General features: G+C 36.1%; 1 protein-coding gene across 1 annotated transcript in view; it reads left to right on the forward strand.

The window, feature by feature from the left end:
* Nucleotides 1-19102, forward strand: part of LOC123655033 (aminopeptidase N-like) — a 29094-nt gene that overhangs the window by 8794 nt on the left and 1198 nt on the right. The window contains exons 2-13 of the mRNA XM_045590881.1: nt 6765-6964; nt 8662-9323; nt 10137-10292; nt 11330-11650; nt 12738-12921; nt 13689-13924; nt 14037-14217; nt 14899-15094; nt 16036-16310; nt 16617-16813; nt 17356-17523; nt 18268-18478. Coding sequence (XP_045446837.1) covers nt 6782-6964; nt 8662-9323; nt 10137-10292; nt 11330-11650; nt 12738-12921; nt 13689-13924; nt 14037-14217; nt 14899-15094; nt 16036-16310; nt 16617-16813; nt 17356-17523; nt 18268-18478 — 2970 coding nt within the window. The 5' untranslated portion in view covers nt 6765-6781. The remainder of the gene's footprint in view (nt 1-6764; nt 6965-8661; nt 9324-10136; nt 10293-11329; nt 11651-12737; nt 12922-13688; nt 13925-14036; nt 14218-14898; nt 15095-16035; nt 16311-16616; nt 16814-17355; nt 17524-18267; nt 18479-19102) is intronic.

Below are 19102 nucleotides of genomic sequence, written 5' to 3' on the forward strand. Positions count from 1 at the left end.
TCAATAATTTTATTGTTCCATTTTTAAAAATTTGACACATATTCTTGTATTGATAGCCAGTACTTTTTAAAAATCAAAAGAGTTTTTAATATATGCGCCATTTCCAGGTTAGTCTCGGGACTTATTGAACGATCTAGTACCTGCTATGAAGCTATATATATTATACAATGTGTACATGTGTATTTATGTGTGCATGTAAGAATGTGAGAGTGTCAAAAAAAACGTTACAAAAATAGTATACGGCTATAGTGCTTTGGCTAGACTATACGCAAAAAAAAATTGTACAGATAAAAAAAAAAGATATTATAACTAAAAAATACCGGCAGTGTCGGACCGCATCCTAGTTTTACTAGGCAGTCCTAGCTTTAACAGGACGGTCGATCTGTAATAACTTTAACGCATAATGTATAACTTTAATGCATGATGTATAATTAAAAGCGTGGGCTTTTTAGATTCTATGGATGTAAAATATAAATTAAAAAAAAAGCAACGTGGTTAATTATTTGCTAGAGCAAATTCTACATAAATGAAGGTTATAAGAGCTTAGAGTAAATTAATAATTATGTTTGCTAGCAAATAAAAACAACTGACTTCAATTACATCGACCATTAGTAATACAACGTAGATTGACAAAAATATATTCAAGTAAATACGCATTATTTGAGATAACTCAAAAAGTCAATTTATAGGGGTCATATTTATACCCCCATGACAAACCTTCATTAAAAAAAGAATCATAGAAATCGGTCCACCCAGTAAACATTTTTGAATATCATATCAAAAATTGACCGCTCCAGCGGGATTCGAACCCGCGTCTCCGACTGACCGTGTCGGCGCTCTAGCCAATTAAGCTATGGAACGATGTACCCGCTCGAGCGAAATTTTTGATATGATGATTTTTATTTTTCGGTTTAAGCCAACCGTGGCGCCGTCTATAGTGAGTTCTTTACAGAGACCCGTAACTATTCAAAGTTTCATATTACAATGAAAATCTTTGACAAGAGACGACACCATGCTATTTTTAATATGTACGATTTTATTTTTTGTTACCCACACATTAGGAATTCTAAACATTTTTGAATATCATATCAAAAATTGACCGCTCCAGCGGGATTCGAACCGGCGTCTCCGACTGACCGTGTCGGCGCTCTAGCCAATTAAGCTATGGAACGATGTACCCGCTCGAGCGAAATTTTTGATATGATGATTTTTATTTTTTTTTTTTTTTTGGTTTAACGCCACGGTTGGCTTAAACCGAAAAATAAAAATCATCATATCAAAAATTTCGCTCGATCGGGTACATCGTTCCATAGCTTAATTGGCTAGAGCGCCGACACGGTCAGTCGGAGACGCGGGTTCGAATCCCGCTGGAGCGGTCAATTTTTGATATGATATTCAAAAATGTTTAGAATTCCTAATGTGTGGGTAACACAAAAATAAAATCGTACATACCACCCAGTAAAGTTATGCGGTAAACGACATTACAAAAAATGCAGTGAAATTGAGACCCCTTATTTTGGTAAATGTCAAAGTCTGCCAAAATTTACTTATTTATTTAAATTAATAATTGATAAATAATCAGTTGACAATCTCTTAAATAAATTGATTATCCTACATATCTGTTTACTACTAGATACACATAAAGAAACTACTATTTCGCTTAATCTACTTCACTTAATTTTATACCGGAAATTATATTACCAAGCAACATCCCCTAGACCCTAACCATGGCCCTTAATTACATTGAAACGAGAACCCATCATTGGGACTCTTTAATTATTCGAAATTAATTAAATCTTCTTACCGTTTTTAATATCAACGGTAAAAGTAGCTATTTAATTAACAAAAGTTGAAAGTCATTTGAAAGTAATAAAAAGGATAATACATAGTCCTAGGTGCTCTGAAAGAATGTAATATAATAATAATATAAGCCTTTTATTTCAGAATCCAACCTTCAATCTTCCAACTTTCCAACTTCTTCCAATATTTTCTTTCTCGAGCTGTTCTCGATCATATAGTACTCGTGATTGCTTTGATATTGTCTTCCAACCTCTTGTACTGTGTTCCTCGATTTCACTTGCTATATATGGGATACCATTTCTTAATAATTTTACTCCATTTCTCTGAACCTCTCGGTGTGTGTCCTGTCCATTGCCATTTGTCGTTCCGTATTGTGTATGTAACGTTTTCAAGTTTTATAATTTTCATAATAAAAAAATGTTCTATATCTAGCAATGGACTGCGAAACGCTGAAGTTATAATAAAATATTACTAAGCATTACAAAAAATATACATAACTGTGTATGCCGTCTGATAAAGGCCTAAAACATGGGTATAAAGAAATTTCTTTACTAACCGTCGACTGCGTGTTATGTTAAAGATATTTATTTATTTCTTATTATTTTAGTTTCCTTGTTATAACTACTATAATTGTGTTTGCTCGCAAACGAAAAAAATCGACTTCAATTACATAGATAATACAACGTAAGTTGACGAAAAAAATTAACAAACGCACTAGTCGTCACTACGATTTTAGAGGGTTCCCCTCGATTTCTCTAGGATTTCATCATCAGATCCTGGTTTCCTTATCGTGGTACCAATCTTTGGATATCTTCTTTCCAACAAAAAAGAATTATCAAAATCCTACATATATAAAATATAAATTGAGTAACTTCCTCCTTTTTTGAAGTTGGTTAAAAATAAGTGGAATCCTCGATGAGTGAGCGATTTAATATGGCGGATGTATCCAAGATACTAAGAACGCATAAGATAATCATCGGAAGCATATTATTATCCTTTATGGCATACAATTTAGTTTAGCTGACTAATATAATGACTATTCATCTCGTTAAGAATTTAAACTTAAGGTTCAAATCTGACAATTTTGATCTTGGTTTGGAATTATCCGACCGAAATTTCAATGAATGAGTCAATTTTATTTCCTCAATTCTATAGATCGTCATACGAGAAAGGTGTAACAAAAATTCCATCAAGTAATGTCCTTTAAATTTTTAAACTGCTAACATTATAAGTTAAGTTACTATTCGAGTTCGTTAGTATCAAAATTGGTCCAATTATAAAGTAATGAAAATGACCTATAAATATTAATCAAACGGAATATATTTTTTACTACAGCCTATTAATTTATAAGATGAAAAAATTCCATTACGTACAGCCTTTTCGTTTAATATACATTTCAAGTTTCCGAATATATTTTAATTAAATCGATTCACATCTAAATTCAGAAATAATATTACGATCAGTATAATTAAAATATTACTATAAAATGCTATTCCCAACATTTTTCCTCAAAAACCTGTTTTACAAGAATTCCACGCTGCGAGCTTACTCGATATCCGGTTTCTATGAAATAAAAAGTTTATCAAGCCGTCCATCAAGGAAAAAAATATAACATAAATATCTGATCAGTCTTCGTGTAACGTTTACAAATTTCCACAAAAAAAAAAAAATACCTATTGCATCTAGAAGCGAGGCCGAGAAAAACGACGCATTTTTCGTGACACAGTGTATATTATCTGAAAAGGTATTTTTTCTTCCTATGTGTGTTTCCCATTTGTCTGTATAATATTATTTGATATTATCTACAACACTATTATAAAAAATTACCTTTGCATATGTAATATCTTTATTAACCGACTTCCAAAAAAGGAGGAGGTTCTCAATTCGACTGTATTTTTTTTATGTATGTTACTTCAGAACTTTTGACTGGGTGGAGCGATTTCGACAAATTTTCTTTTAGTCGAAAGGTAGTGTGTGTCATTTGGTCCCATTTAAATTTATTTGAGATCTAACAATAACTTTTCGAGTAATATCTAATAATGCGTTTTTACTTGACGCTTTTTTCGTCGATCTACGTTGTTTTATACCGGATAACTTTCTACTGGATGTACCGATTTTGATAATTCTTTTTTTGTTGGAAAGGGGATATCCCTAGTTTGGTACCATGATAAGGAAACCAGGATCTGATGATGGAATCCTAGAGAAATCGAGGGAAACTCTCGAAAATCCGTAATAACTTTTTACTGGGTGTGCCGATTTTGAAAATTCTTTTTTTTTTTGTTGGAAAGGGAATATCCCTAATTTGGTACCATGATAAGGAAACCAGGATCTAATGATGGAATCCTAGAGAAATTGAGGGAAACTCTCGAAAATCCGTAATAACTTTTTACTGGGTGTACCGATTTTGATAATTTTTAATTTAATCGAAAGCTGATGTTTATCATGTGGTCACATATAAATTTTATCAAGATCTGATAACTACTTTTTGAGTAATTTTTGATAACGCGTAGTTACTTGACTATTTTTTTTGTCGATCTACGTTGTATTACTCGTCGATGTAATTGAAGTCGGTTTTTTTTCGTTTGCGAGAAAACACAATTATGTCAACTTAAATGTTTGAGAAAATCAAGCCAATTCTGTACCAGAACCCCTTAATATGTCTGGTTTTTTTAATATACTGTTCTTCTTACTGTTCTATGTTCTTAAACAAAAGAAAAACAATTGTTATCCTAACAGTCGGAATCTGAATTTACATCGGCAAGTAAACAACAAATATGCTCGAGACCAACTCACAAAGTACTCAAAAGTACTCGTCAAATCACGCTCAAATTGAAATGGGACAACACGACAAACACCAATTTTCGAATGAAAAGAGAATTATCAAAATCGATACATCCAGTAAAGTTATGAAGTACACATAAAAAATACAGTCGAGATAAAAACTCCACCTTTTTTGAAGTCAGTTACAAAGTATAATGTATTTTCTGTATCTCCTGCTGTCAATCAAGTTTAAGTTAAGAAGCAATTACTTCAGTCATCTTTACGTGAAAGACTAACAAACATAAATAAATAAATATCATATAACATAGACACACGGTCGTCTGTTCCTATGGTTAGCAACTTAATGCTTGTGTTACAGGTAACAGCCGACTGTTATAACTATTTTTTTTTTTTTTTTGATAAATATACATAGAAATAATACATATGTAAATATATAAATATAAATATTATATTACACCCAGACTCAGACGGGAATCGAACCCGCAACCCGCGGCACAGTAAGCAGGGCCACCACAAACTGCGCCAAAGGGCTAGTCAATCCATTCAAACTTTTGTATTTTTATATTAATAACGATTGAAATAACCTGATTTCGCGTTCTATAAGTATGAATCTGTGCCAATGTCAAGTTTAATTACGGATGACCAACCCACACACATGCTTATTGAGAACGATCCTTTGTATTGAGATGCGTGTATGGTAGTCGCAGCAAAAATATATTTGTTCATAGAAAACGTGATGAAATGTTACCCACTTTAGATAACACGTTATCTCCATCAAATTAAATAAAAACATATAAAAATTGGCAAATCCACTGAAGAAATAGAAAATAGCAACGTAAAGAGGATAATTAAATAACAAAACAATTAAATATTTTAAGCGACTTTAAAAAAAAAAGCAGAAGGTTCTTAATTTAACTGTATTTTTTTATGCGTGTTGTTACCTCAGAACTTTTTACTGGATGGACCGATTTAACTTATTCTTTTTTTGATAGAAATGTGCTCGTCATGTGGCTCCACTCAAATTTAATCGAGATCTGACCAATACTTTTTAAGTTATAGCCCGGTCAAAATAGACAATTCAAATTACAAAATAATAATAAATATTAAAATAAAAATTAATATTAAATAATTAATAAAAAATGATTCAAAGATATTATATGGCTATCAATAGTGCAAAAATAACACAAAAGATTACGCCGAAGTCACGTAGAACGGATAGTAAAAAGGAATTTGTGCAGATTCTTTTAAAAATCGTGGTATATTATTCATAACATATTACCATTCCTATCATGTACGTTCAGATCGGGTCGAAACAAAAAGGCAGTTTTATGCAAATTTAATTCATATAAGTAGGAACACACACACACATCTTCATAAAAATCCTACTTATTAATATACAGTTAAAATATATCATCCGTGTCGAATGTTCGTAACTTATAACAGCGTTATCTTAATACTACCCGCATACGATTCGCCACAGATCAGGTAGGTATACGATACAGTCAACAACGCCATTAGACAAGGTTTTCATTATTTTATTGGGTTTCCCGCCGCTTACATTTATAATATCTAAGAGAAACAGTTTACGGTTTTATTTGAAGTTATACTTTTTTTGACGCGTCAGGGAAGAAATATGAAAGTAAATTTTACGATGCGAGAAGAAAAAAACCGACACCCTGAAGTCAACGAAGAAGAAGTTGTAGCAACGTGTAGTTAGCTAGCCAATGAAGTATAACTTCTTACGTGCGTACATAAGTAAACACGCTTTTTTTTGTAGCTTTTGTGAGCTTTTTTTAACTGACTTCAAAAAAGGAGAAGGTTACTCAATTCGACAGATTCGATTCAGAGAAAAAAATTTGACACTCAATGAATAAAGTGTGATCGAGCGAGCTTGTTTTTAACCGAATTCGAAAAAGGAGAAGATTGCCTTATATATTTTTACTTGTTATACCGATTTTGATGATTCTTTTTTTAATCGAAAGCTGGTATTTATCATGTAGTCATGTTTAAATTTTATCGAGATCTGACGCGCACTTTTTGAGTTATATAATAATGCGTAGTTAATGGATAATTTTTAGAACTACCTACGCTTTATTACTGGTTGATGTAAATTGAAGACAGTTTTTTTTTTTTTTTGTTTCCGAGCAAACACAATTATTCACGTAGAAAATGTTTTGTTTCAGATTGACAGTGCTCCATTATGTCGTTATCGACAAGTCGCCAACAGTTTCTGGCGTATGAGTCCCATAGAGATGACGACATTCGCTATGGAAGGAAGGGAGGAATATTTCTTTCAACGTGTGTTTGCATCGGATTCATAATATCAGCTGTATTGATAGCGAGTCTCGTCGGCATAATTGTGTATTACATAACATATTTCAGGGTAAGTTGTCCGGAAGATGATTTTATTTTTAGGCGTACGTGACCTCATTCACATCGACACATCGCAAATTGTTATTTTACTGGCTAATGGTTTTAATCGAAGGTCGTTAAATTATTCATTCATTGTCTATGTCTATTCATCGAACCCTAAATCTAATACAGTTGTCACAAAATGTTAATCTTTTGGCTTAAAACGTTTGCTAGGTATTTTCCTTTTTTGGAAAGTAATTTAAAATAATAAATAAAAAAAAACTTCACATTCAACGGTAACCAATAGCTGTCGGGGGTCCGGAAATACAGACAATACACAAGCTGACACAAATGTCCGTAGTAGGGGGAGATCGAACATGCGACTGCCAGCATAACAGCCAGTACTGAGACCGCTGCGCCAACGCGTCATCAGAAATATAAATATTTAATTTAAAATTGATTAATATTTATAGAAGAAAATGTGGTATAAGGATTTTTAGGTTTTTTTCATCATTCTTGGGTCAACTAAATTCAACTTATATATAAGTATTAATTCTTAAAAGTTTGTATCTTTTTAATCGTGACCTAATTATTACCTAACTTAAATCTATAAGGCTGTCTTAATGACAATTTAACAATCTAATATAATAGTATTTTTAGATTAACTAATATTATAATCAGTCATTACATATTGATATGTGCGAAATTAGAGCCTCATTGATTGAGTGCTCTAAATATTTATATAGAGTAGCTAGAAGGTAAAAGTCGCGTTGCCAAAGAAATTGAATTATTTCAACAAGAGTTGTTTACAATAAATATAAAGTTGCTGTCCAAAAGAGAAAATAAGAAAAAGATTAGATGTTGATCATGAAAAAATATATATAAGAGATTTATTTGCGAAGGTAATCGCGCGATGACTTTCGAGCTTTTAATTATTAAGGCACTAAAAAAACTTCTGTGTTTAATCTTGTTTATATAATGGTTAATAATCAAATTGAATGATGTGCAAGCTTTAATATTTTACATAACTGAACTTATAGCACTCAAATAACTTATTATAACTTTTATTTTCCTTATAAAAAAGTAATCAAATTATTACGAAATTCATAGAGTATCGTGTATAGAAAATTATATAATGTTTCAATAAGTACGTATGTATATAGTTAATCACAAAATGTCAAGGACTAGGTCTACTTTTTTGTGAATGACTACAACTTATCAATATGGCCTTTGACATATTGATTAGAAAAAATAGCGCAAATTATGATATGGTAGGATGACAATGACAGTTTAGGTTCAAAGTTGTATCAGTGTGTTTGTGTTGTGAGTTATTAAAATATTTAAGTATTATTGTTATAAAATTAAATTAAAGTGGAACATATATTAATACCTATGTTAATAGGATTACTCAACATGTGACATAAATTATTTTAATGCAAAAATTGCCTTAAATAAAAACTTTACTAAATATTTAATTTAAAATAATAGTTCTTTACTATGATAATGTATACGAATTTATTTTATTTGTTTCTGTTAGTGATTTGTGAGAGTAAAATTGTAAGTTTGAGCGATATCGTTTCCTTGTATATTTAAATTATATTTAATGAAATTCAGCTTTTGAATTTTAATTAATGTATGTGATAAAAAACCTCATAATATATTTTATATAAGTTTAATTTATTGGGTTTTATTTTTTCAAAATAATAAAGGCACTTAATATTTTTACAGGTATCACAAAAATCTGGTGAATTTTGGGATGATGATGAACCCTTCGGACAATCTGAAACACAGTCACCAAACCTCCGACTCCCAACCCATGTGGTACCAAGCTTTTATAGACTAAAAATAAAAGCTGACTTAGAAAACTCCTCATTCACTGGAGACGTCTACATTACTATTAAAGCAAATAAAAAAATTAACAAAATCATCCTCCACTCAAAGAATCTTACAATTAATGATAATGTGATCTTAACTGAACAGATTTATGAGAAAGTTGAGACGTTAGCAGCCAAAAAGGTAAAACGAAATATACCAAATAACACTGTAGTTGAAAACAATAATGCAACAAACAGTTCAGTTAAAGAGGATACTACAACAACAGTTACGAATGAAATAACGTCTAATGTATCAGAGAAGATAATAAATCCGACTTCTGTAGCTCAAGAAATAACCACTCCATTACCTGTCGACGCTCAAGTAACACACAGTCATGTGCGCAACATCAATATCACATCTGTCACATTTGATTCTGGGGATAGACTTATTCTATCCCTGGGGTCACCACTTATACCTGATGTGGATTATACCTTACAAATATCATTCGCTGGTAACATCCAGAATTCGTTGACCGGCTTCTATAAGAGTTCGTACACAGAAAATAATGAAGTCAGGTAATTTTTTTGACAATATAAATTAATTAAAAATGTGATTAATGTTCTATGAAATTAAACTTGAAAAGCCCACTTGTTTAAAAAAATATTTAAATTAAAATTGAGTTGATTTTGATCTGTATACATTTAACTGAGGTAGGGCACGGCAGGATATTTCCTGCTCAAAATATGGAGCAGCCCGACTGGGGTAATACCTCGACCTTACAGAAGATCACAACTAAATAGTACTGTTTTCAAGCGGTGTTGTGTTTCTGTTAGTGAGTAAGGTGACCAGAGCCCCTGGGGTAATTGGGGGTAGGGTTGGCAACACGCTTGCAATAATTTTGGTGGTGCGGGCGTCTATAAGCTACGGTAATCGCTTACTATCATGTGAGCCGTACCCTTGTTTACCGACCCAGTCAAATAAAACATATATATATATTGACTTATTTATTGTAAAACTTAAAATGTATAATGTAAAATATACTGAGCAAAAGGTGGACTTATAACTTCCTATTGGCCCACTTTAAGATGTGCAAGAAAAAATAGAAACATCAAAAGTCAAACAACATATAGAAGAGATGATAAATATAGAATTTTTTCTTTTTAATTTTTTAAATTCTTTGACTTAGTACACACGAATATTTAAACTTACATAATATTTTCTCCTTTACCAAGTATACTTGATAACATATTGGGACGATTTTATGAATAAAGAAATTACTATTCATGTGCATAAAGTTGCATATCCTTTTAAAACTTTTTTTAACTGTTATAACACTATTTCCTATTATCCCTTATGAAATAATATAAACAAAGTAATGATATCTTCAGGCCACTGGCAGTCACACAGTTTGAACCTACCTCGGCTAGAGCGGCCTTCCCATGTTTTGATGAACCAGCCTTTAAAGCTAAATTTGAGATTAGCATTGGACACAAGAAAAATATATCTGTTTTATCTAATATGAAAGTAGCTGCACAAGAAGACATGTAAGTATACACTTTTTTATCATATTTGGAAATATCCTCATGATTTGCTTAAAAGTGTATGATTGATAATGATAATTCAGCCAGTAGCATCCCACTACTGAGCATAGGCCTCCTTATCCATTTAAAATGATTAGAGATTAATCAACCACGCTACTCCACTGCATGTTGTCAGATATATTCCCTAGTAACAATGCCTATCAGGTATTTATGATAACAACAAGGACAGACTGATTTTGGGGGTTTTAGCAGCAAATGGGAAGACTCACAAGAAAAGAAAACCAGACCGAAAACATATATTTGTATACTAATAGTGGGAATTTTATGTATTTTCCATTTTAGTAATAACGCATTTCACACGCGTTAATTTAAGGAAAAACTTAAAAAAATATTATTTTGCCTTATTGCCTTCCTAATAGACTATCAAAAGCAAAAAAAATTCGATTCAAACCATTAGATCCTTAGATTAGCGCATTTTGATGAATGATATCTCATACATATCACATGTTATGGGAAAGATTAAAGCTAAGTTAGTCACTACCATTACTGGTCAATGCTGACCATAATTTATATTAGATACACATGCAACCTGCATGTATCCATAGAAAAATTAGTTGCTATTTACTGCCGAGCATGAGGCAATTCATTTGACTATTTTGGATAGTTATGATAATTTAGTTATGCTAGCCTGAATGTTGACCTACCGTCATCCTTTTGTGTTTACCATGAAGTTTTGTTCAGCAATAGAACATTTTCAGGCTGTAATATCCATACAGTACGTAATATTTAAAACGTGTTTCAATTGTTACTGATAAATTTTATCTCGTACATAACTTACTGATACGTTTTATCAATAGGTGGTACGATAAATTACAATTTTTGAGTTTGAATAGAAATATCTTGTAGAATAAAATTAGATGATCAAGAAGAAAACAATATTATAAATTTTTAAATGGATTTGCCGTTATATATCAGAAAACTTTATCAGAATCTGCTCAAATAAAGCCTAACAAGTTTTAAAAAAAACAATATTTTTCCAGTGAAGCTGAACCAGGTTGGCAATGGACACACTTCGAAAGATCTGTCAATATGTCTACATATCTCGTTGCCTATGTTCTGTCAGATTTCCAGAGTCTGGAAACCAGTTATGTCAGTAAAGATAACATCACAAAAACAATCCGTGTTTGGACTAGACCATCTTTCCTATCCAAAGCAAAGTATGCATTGACGATAACTCCAAAGCTCTTATCATACTATGAAGACTTGTTTGGGTTGCCATACACTCTGGACAAACTTGATTTAATAGCTATTCCGGACTTCTCTAGTGGAGCGATGGAAAATTGGGGACTAATAACATTCAGGTGAGGAAATGTACTTAAAATTTTATTTGTGTTTTTCTTAATTTTATGAATCCTACACCTAATAGTCCAAAATGTCTAACCAAAGGATGTAATGGTTTTTTTTTATTATTATTTCATAATATATAAATAATTTCTAATATAAATCTTGAGCTTTCACATCATTATCACATCAGCCTTTCGCAGTCCACTACTGGACATTGGCCTACGCAAGTTCACGCCAAAAATGGCGTGAAGTCATGTGTGTTGCCCATAGTCACCACGCTGGGCAGGCGGGTTGGTGACCGCAGGGCTGGCTTTGTCGCACCGAATACGCTGCTGCCCATCTTCGGCCTGTGTATTTCAAAGCCAGCCTTTGGATGGTTATCCCGCCATCGGTCGGCTTTTTAAGTTCCAAGGTGGTAGTGGAACTGTGTTATCCCTTAGTCGCCTCTTACGACATCCACGGGAAGAGAGGGGGTGGCTTTATTCTGTACTGCCATAACCACACATCATATAGTCTTGAGCTTTGATGAGCTTTAAAATTTGAACCTTAGTCCAAACCTTTTACCTATTTATCTGATAAAATGATTAAATAATAAATGACATTGTGTTAAACGTGAAATCAAATTTGTAAATTACATCTCGTAGATACTAATATAATTTTAAATAAAAGCGTCAACAAATTAAGTATACGTTAAAAATTTGTATGGATATAAATCATCCGTTATTTTCTTTAGTCTGTGTCTAAAAAAATTTCATCGAAAACTACCCTCGAGGACACATATTTTTATACAACTAGGTCGGCAAACAAGCGTACGGCTCACCTGATGGTAAGCGATTACCGCAGCTTATAGACACCTGCAACACCAAAACCATCGCAAGCGCGTTGTCGACACTACCCCCCAAGAGATCTAGCTACCATATGCACCACAAGACCACTACACAACTTGAAAGCAGTGTTATTACCTGTGATCTTCTGTAAGATCGAGGTACTTCCACAGGCAGGCTGCTCTAGATTTTGAGCATGATATTTCCTGCTGTGCCTTACCTCTATAACCCTAACCAACAAATACCCTTATTAAATTATTACTAATATTGGTAACTGCAGAGAAACAACGCTGCTTTTCGACGAGAAGGATGGCATTCCTCGCGAGAAACAAAGTGTGGTCATTGATATCGCTCACGAGCTGGCGCACCAGTGGTTCGGCAACCTGGTCACCATGCGCTGGTGGACCGACCTCTGGCTCAACGAGGGCTTCGCGACTTACGTCGAGTATGTGGGTGTTGACCATGTGAGTGCGAGCCAGTTCCTATGATTGTGATGTCAACTACGCTACGCTTCAGCCTGTAATATCCCACTCCAGAACATAGGCCCCTTTTCCCCATGCAGGAGAAGGATCAGATCTTAATCCACCACGCTGCGCCACTGCGGGTCTGCGGATATATTCCCTACTATGAGTAACGATCGCTATCAGGTGTACAGGATAACAACCGGGACCAACAGCTAAACGTGCTCTCCGAGTCACGGTGGGCAGACCCACAAAGACTAACAACCGGACCGGAAATAAATATTTGTATAAACACAAATATCCACGAGCGGGAATCGAACCCGTGACCGTTGATGTTTAGGCGTTGCCGACACGGCGCACGCACCATTGCAGAGCGGTCGTCATTTTTTTCAGTTTGTGATTCCAAAGTTGCAAATATTTTTTGTTGTTTTATCCTTGGGAAGGCAGTATTACCTTCTTTATATTTCTCACTCCAAACTCTTCTTCTCTACTGGTGAAATCGTAATCATCTATACGGAATGGAATAAGTTTCTAAACTTACGTATTATTTAACTGAATATTAAATTTACCATGACATTGTTGGACTATTTGATTTGTAATGATTTTTATACTCACCACGAAATTTCGATATTATTTTAAATGCGATAACTCTGTGAAAACATCACCTAAATTAGAGACTTGAGAGCAGTATTTGTTTGCTATTATCATCTAAGGTTGAAGTTCTGATTTGCTACTATATATGTGAAGGGTTTGGTCCACTTGCCTACCAGGTGGAGCCGTCTTGGGCGATGCTGGAGTCCTTCAGCCGCGACAAGATGGATCTGCTCCGAGGGGACGCTCTAAAGAACACGGCGCCCGTGTCACGCCGTGTAAGAGACGCCAGTGAAATCGCTCAAAAGTTCGATGAAATCTCCTACGCAAAGGGCGCCAGCCTCATCCGTATGCTCAACCATACCCTATCTGCCGAACTCTTCCGACAGGGCCTACTACGATACCTTAACCACTGGTGAGTCCTCTAAAACTCGGTTTTTATACTCAAGAAACGATCATATAATTTTAAGGATGTCTTTTTCATGCAAACTTAATCGATAAATTAATTTTTAAATGTAACATTTTAGGAAATACCAAAACGCAGAAGAAAACGATTTATGGGAGGCGATGTCAACAGCCACTAAATCAGATCCCAATTTCAAACATTTGTCCGTTCCGGAGTTTATGAACACGTGGACCAGGCAGCCAGGGTACCCTGTTGTTAACGTATACCGAAATTATACCACCGGCTTAGTTACTTTCAAACAGGTAAAAATCATTTTAAAATACAAAACCTATACAATAAATACCGAACTAACTTCAACTCCTAATTCCGCAACCTAAAACCATAACTTATACTAACCGATTTTTACCAAAAATTGATCAATCCTACACTTGACATACACATATTATACACAATATGTGAGCTGAGATAGTCCATGGAAAATAGATAAAAAATATGGTAAGTGACGATGCATGTTACAATCTACACTGAAAATGTTTTGATTTTTTGATTCATACATTGATTGGTATAATTTAAGGACAGAATGATATTCCTTACTTCTCTTTAATAGAAAATGCCCAGCCTATACTTACCCAACATACTTTATACTTCAAAAGTGTAAACATATAGTCTGCCTGATGGTAAGCGAATACCGTAACCTATGGACGCCTGCAATGCCATCAATATTGCAAGCGCCTTTTCGACCATAGACTTGTTCCTCCTCAGGAGCTCTGTCTAGTTTGCTTACTACAAGAACACAATACCACTTGATATCAGGTTTATTTGGATGTGATCTTGTGAAAAGTTAAGACGCTTCTCCAATCAGGCTGCTCCTAACTTTTAGCAAGATATTCCCCGTTATGTTCTACCTCAATACCCAGCATTGGAGTGTTTTTAAGGTGTTACACAGTCAAGACTAACTAGACTAATGTTATATTTTTGTCTAGAAATTATTCAGAAGCGGTGAAGACGACAATGGTAAAAGGAAACAACTCTGGCATATACCAATCAGTTACACTATAATGGACACTACCGCTAGCAATTGGAGCACAGCCCCCAAACTGTGGCTTAAAGAAAAAACTGCCTTTGCACAACTACCTTTGAACGCTACACAAGCTTTGTATGTCAATGTTGATGCTATTGGTAAGTCTGGCCGTTATTTACTTTCTATTTTGTATATATTTTAAATAATTCCAATAATAACACAGGCCCACAAAAAAGTATTCTGTACATTTGACCAGACCCATCTAGGGTTATTTATTTGAATGCGCTTAATCCGAATTCGGGATCCATTTGGTCTTAACCCACCGTAATTTTGAGTAAATTCCAAAAAAACGCCAAAAGTGGCTAAAAATCGCAAAAAAATGCACTTAGGCAAATTAGTTTATTTTTTTAACTAGCACGTTGTTCCTTATTAATTTCAATGAGTTGAACTCAAATCCATAGATTGATAAATTCAACGCATCAAAATTCATAATCTTAGATGGGTCTGATCAAAGCTACAGAGCAGACTTTTTTTGAAGGGTGGGGGGGGGGGGGGCGGCAGTGTAATAAAAACATGTTTTCATTATGTATTTGTGAAATTCGGATTTAAGGAACTTACATTAATGATGGAATAAATCCACTTCTAAGGTTCTAGGTTTAGTAGAGATCTCTCTGGGAACAATGTTATAAAAAGAATTGGAATAGTAAAAAATATATTTGTATGTTGTGATATCTTATAACAAATGGACACAACGACAAATAATTTAAATTAAAGTACTTTGAGGCGTATTTTAAGAAGTATATTTTTATAAAATAAAAAACTACTGTGCTTTAATATAACACAATAACACGACTGAAGTAGAACTACTTAAGCAATAAGCCTGCACCGTGTCTTAAATATACGAAACGTAAACTGGCTATGAAAGAAAGAAAGAAACAAAATAGATGCTCGCATCTCTTTCTTCCGCTTGCTTCTTCGCCTCGCCCGATTACACTTTTCGTAACGCTCTTGTCACGCATTCACTAACTTACTCCCAAAGTTAAGCGTGCGTAAAAAAGTTTTACTTCAAAAATCTCATTCCATTTATTATATTTTCCAGGTTACTATCGAGTAAACTACGATCAAGCGAATTGGGAGCTTTTGAGTTCAGCTCTAAAAACAGATACAGGACGGAACCCAATAGCGAAAGCTCAGCTGATCGATGATGCCTTTAATTTAGCTAAAGTCGGGCAGCTGAACTACAACTATGCACTCAGCTTAACAACCTGCGTTATTGATGGGGAAGATTCGAAGATAGTGTGGGAAATGATTTTGAATAACATGGCCTTCTTGAAACATAATCTTGGAGCCACTGCTGGTTACATTTATTATCAGGCATGTTTTACTATTTTTAGATTTAATTATTTTTGATTTTATTTATATTTTTACTCATTGATTTTTTAAGTTTGTTTTGTTGTACTAACCCAATGTGGACTTTAGTCTGAAATAAAGAATTATTATTATTATAACTTATTATTATAACCGCAGAATGCTATCTTAGGCTTTGCTATTACTTATACTAAACAATATTGTGAATATAATAAAATAATAGATAACTGAATTACGTTATCACCAGCTTAACCATTTAAATAAATAATCAAAATTAAATCACCCGATTTCATAATTATGAATGTTCCACAGGATTACATGAACTTGCTCCTGAAGAAGCAGCTAGAAAAGTTAAACTACGGTCTGAGCCAACCTAAGGACGACAACGAGTCGTTCCTGGTGGAGAACCTCGTGGTGTGGGAGTGCCTCATGGAGTCGCCGCGCTGTCTGCGCTGGGCGCGCCAGCTGTTCTCCGACTGGACGCAGCGGCCGGACATGGGGGACAACCCGTGAGTATGTGGCACTGAACTGTGAACTGTTCCGGGGGAGAGTGCCTGGTGCCGGACATGGGGGACAACCCGTGAGTATTGTGGCACTGAACTGTGAACTGTTCCGGGGGAGAGTGCCTGGTGCCGGACGTGGGGGACAACCCGTGAGTATGTGGCACTGGACTGTGAACTGTTCCGGGGGAGAGTGCCTGGTGCCGGACATGGGGGACTACCCGTGAGTATTGTGGCACTGAACTGTGAACTGTTCCTGGGGGAGAGTGCCTGGTGCCGGATGTGGGAGACAACCCATGAGTATTGTAGCACCGGACTGTGAGTTGTTCCTAGGCGAGAACCTCGTGATGTGGAAGTGCCTCATGATGTGTCTACACCACGAGGTTGCTTTCGTGCTGAATATTGAGAAACCTTGTCACATAAATTACTACAAAGTTGCGGGTCGCATACCCGTAACTTTTATTTTAAAGGACGAATTCTCTTATTATAAAACTTGATCATGTTACAGAAGAATGTGATCGTAACTGTATCAATTGGTTGTATATTTCCAGTATACCAACCTACCTCCGTTCCCTGGTTTACAATATGGCGGTAAAGTATGGTGGGCGACAGGAGTTCGACCTGATGTGGGACATGTTCCTGAACGCCACGGACCCGAATGTCAAGAGCTTGATCATTAGCAACCTGCCGAGTGTTAGGGATGAGGCCTTGCTTACGTTGTGAGTGTGAACGCTTAAATCAATTTATTTAATTTTTTAGACATGACAGATTACAGACAGGTTGCTATAAAGTATCCATAATATCGATTATTTAAAAAAACTTAATAAACCGCGATAAAGTCCGAAAAAGTAATTTCATTATCAGTGAAATTCCCGTAAACATTAAAAAAAAGTCTTCTGATATAATATATAATTTAAGAACGCCATCTTTAGGGTCTGTGGTTAAGTGTGTAATTGCTAGCACAGCACCCTCTATCTTTATTTCGCCTCCTGATTGCGTAAGCGTCAAGCCTGAGTTAATAAACTAATTGTATCTCCGAAACAATAACCTTTGAAATAACAGCATCAGTACCTGCATAAAATGTGCTGAAGCGTAGCCTGTCGATGGTGCGAATTGGCGTCACACATGGATCATTTTCTATATGCAACTGTAGACGTGGCTCCTCAGAATGCGGCAGCGCATTTGTGTACTACCCCCCCCCCCCCCAACTGTTGGAGCGGAGCTTGATGGAGCTGGCGGCGCAGGACGCGCTCAGCGCGTGGCGCGTGGACCGGGGCTTCCTCTGACTAGGTTTTAATCCATACAATATGGAACTGTAGACGCGAATTCTCCCCTCTTCCCCACCTCGAGGCTACTATAGCGTAGCCTGTTAATACGAGGTGGGCTCCCTCTGACTAGGGCTTAATCAATACAAAATTCGAATGTAATCAAAGCTAAACTGCAAACGTTTGCCTCTTCCCCAGACTCCTGGAGCGAAGTTTGACCGAGCTGCCGGCGCAGGACGCGCCCAGCGCGTGGAGCGTGGAGCGGACCGGCTCGCGGGTGGCGCAGGACTTCCTGCTGCGGAACTTCGAGCGCGTGCAGCGCCGCTTCGCCAGCGTGGACGCCTTCGCGCTGCAGGCCGTGCTCAACGGGGCCTTCGGGTCCGTCACCACGCGCGCCGAGCTCGAGCGCGTGAGTGCCGGACACTGCCGCGCGACGCGGGACACGTGCCGTGCGATACGGGACACGTGCCGCGCGACGCGGGACACGTGCCGTGCGATACGGGACACGTGCCGCGCGACGCGGGACACGTGCCGTGCGATACGGGACACGTGCCGCGCGACGCGGGACACGTGCCGTGCGATACGGGACACGTGCCGTGCGACACGGGACACGTGCCGTACGACACGGGACACGTGCCGTGCGACACGGGACACGTGCCGTGCGACACGGGATACGTGCCGTGCGACACGGGACACTTGCCGTGCGATACGTGACACGTGCCGTGCGATACGTGCACTTTTTTTATACAACTAGGTCGGCAAACAGACGTACGGCTCTTGATGCTAAACAATTACCGTAACTTATTACCCTTGCGACACGAGAAGCATTGCAAGGGCGTTGCCGAACATACACCCAATACCCCCCAGGAGTTCTCGTCACCTCATTCACCACAGGAACAAAGCACTACTTCAAAGCAGTATTATTTAGCTGTGATCCTCTGTAAGGTCGAAGTACTTCATCAATCAGACTACTCCAGATTTTGAGCATGATATTTTATATAACCCAACCTCAATGACCCAATGTTAGAAATAT

The sequence above is a fragment of the Melitaea cinxia genome, chromosome 7, assembly GCF_905220565.1.
Source record: "Melitaea cinxia chromosome 7, ilMelCinx1.1, whole genome shotgun sequence".
NCBI classification, from domain to species: Eukaryota; Metazoa; Arthropoda; class Insecta; order Lepidoptera; family Nymphalidae; genus Melitaea; species Melitaea cinxia.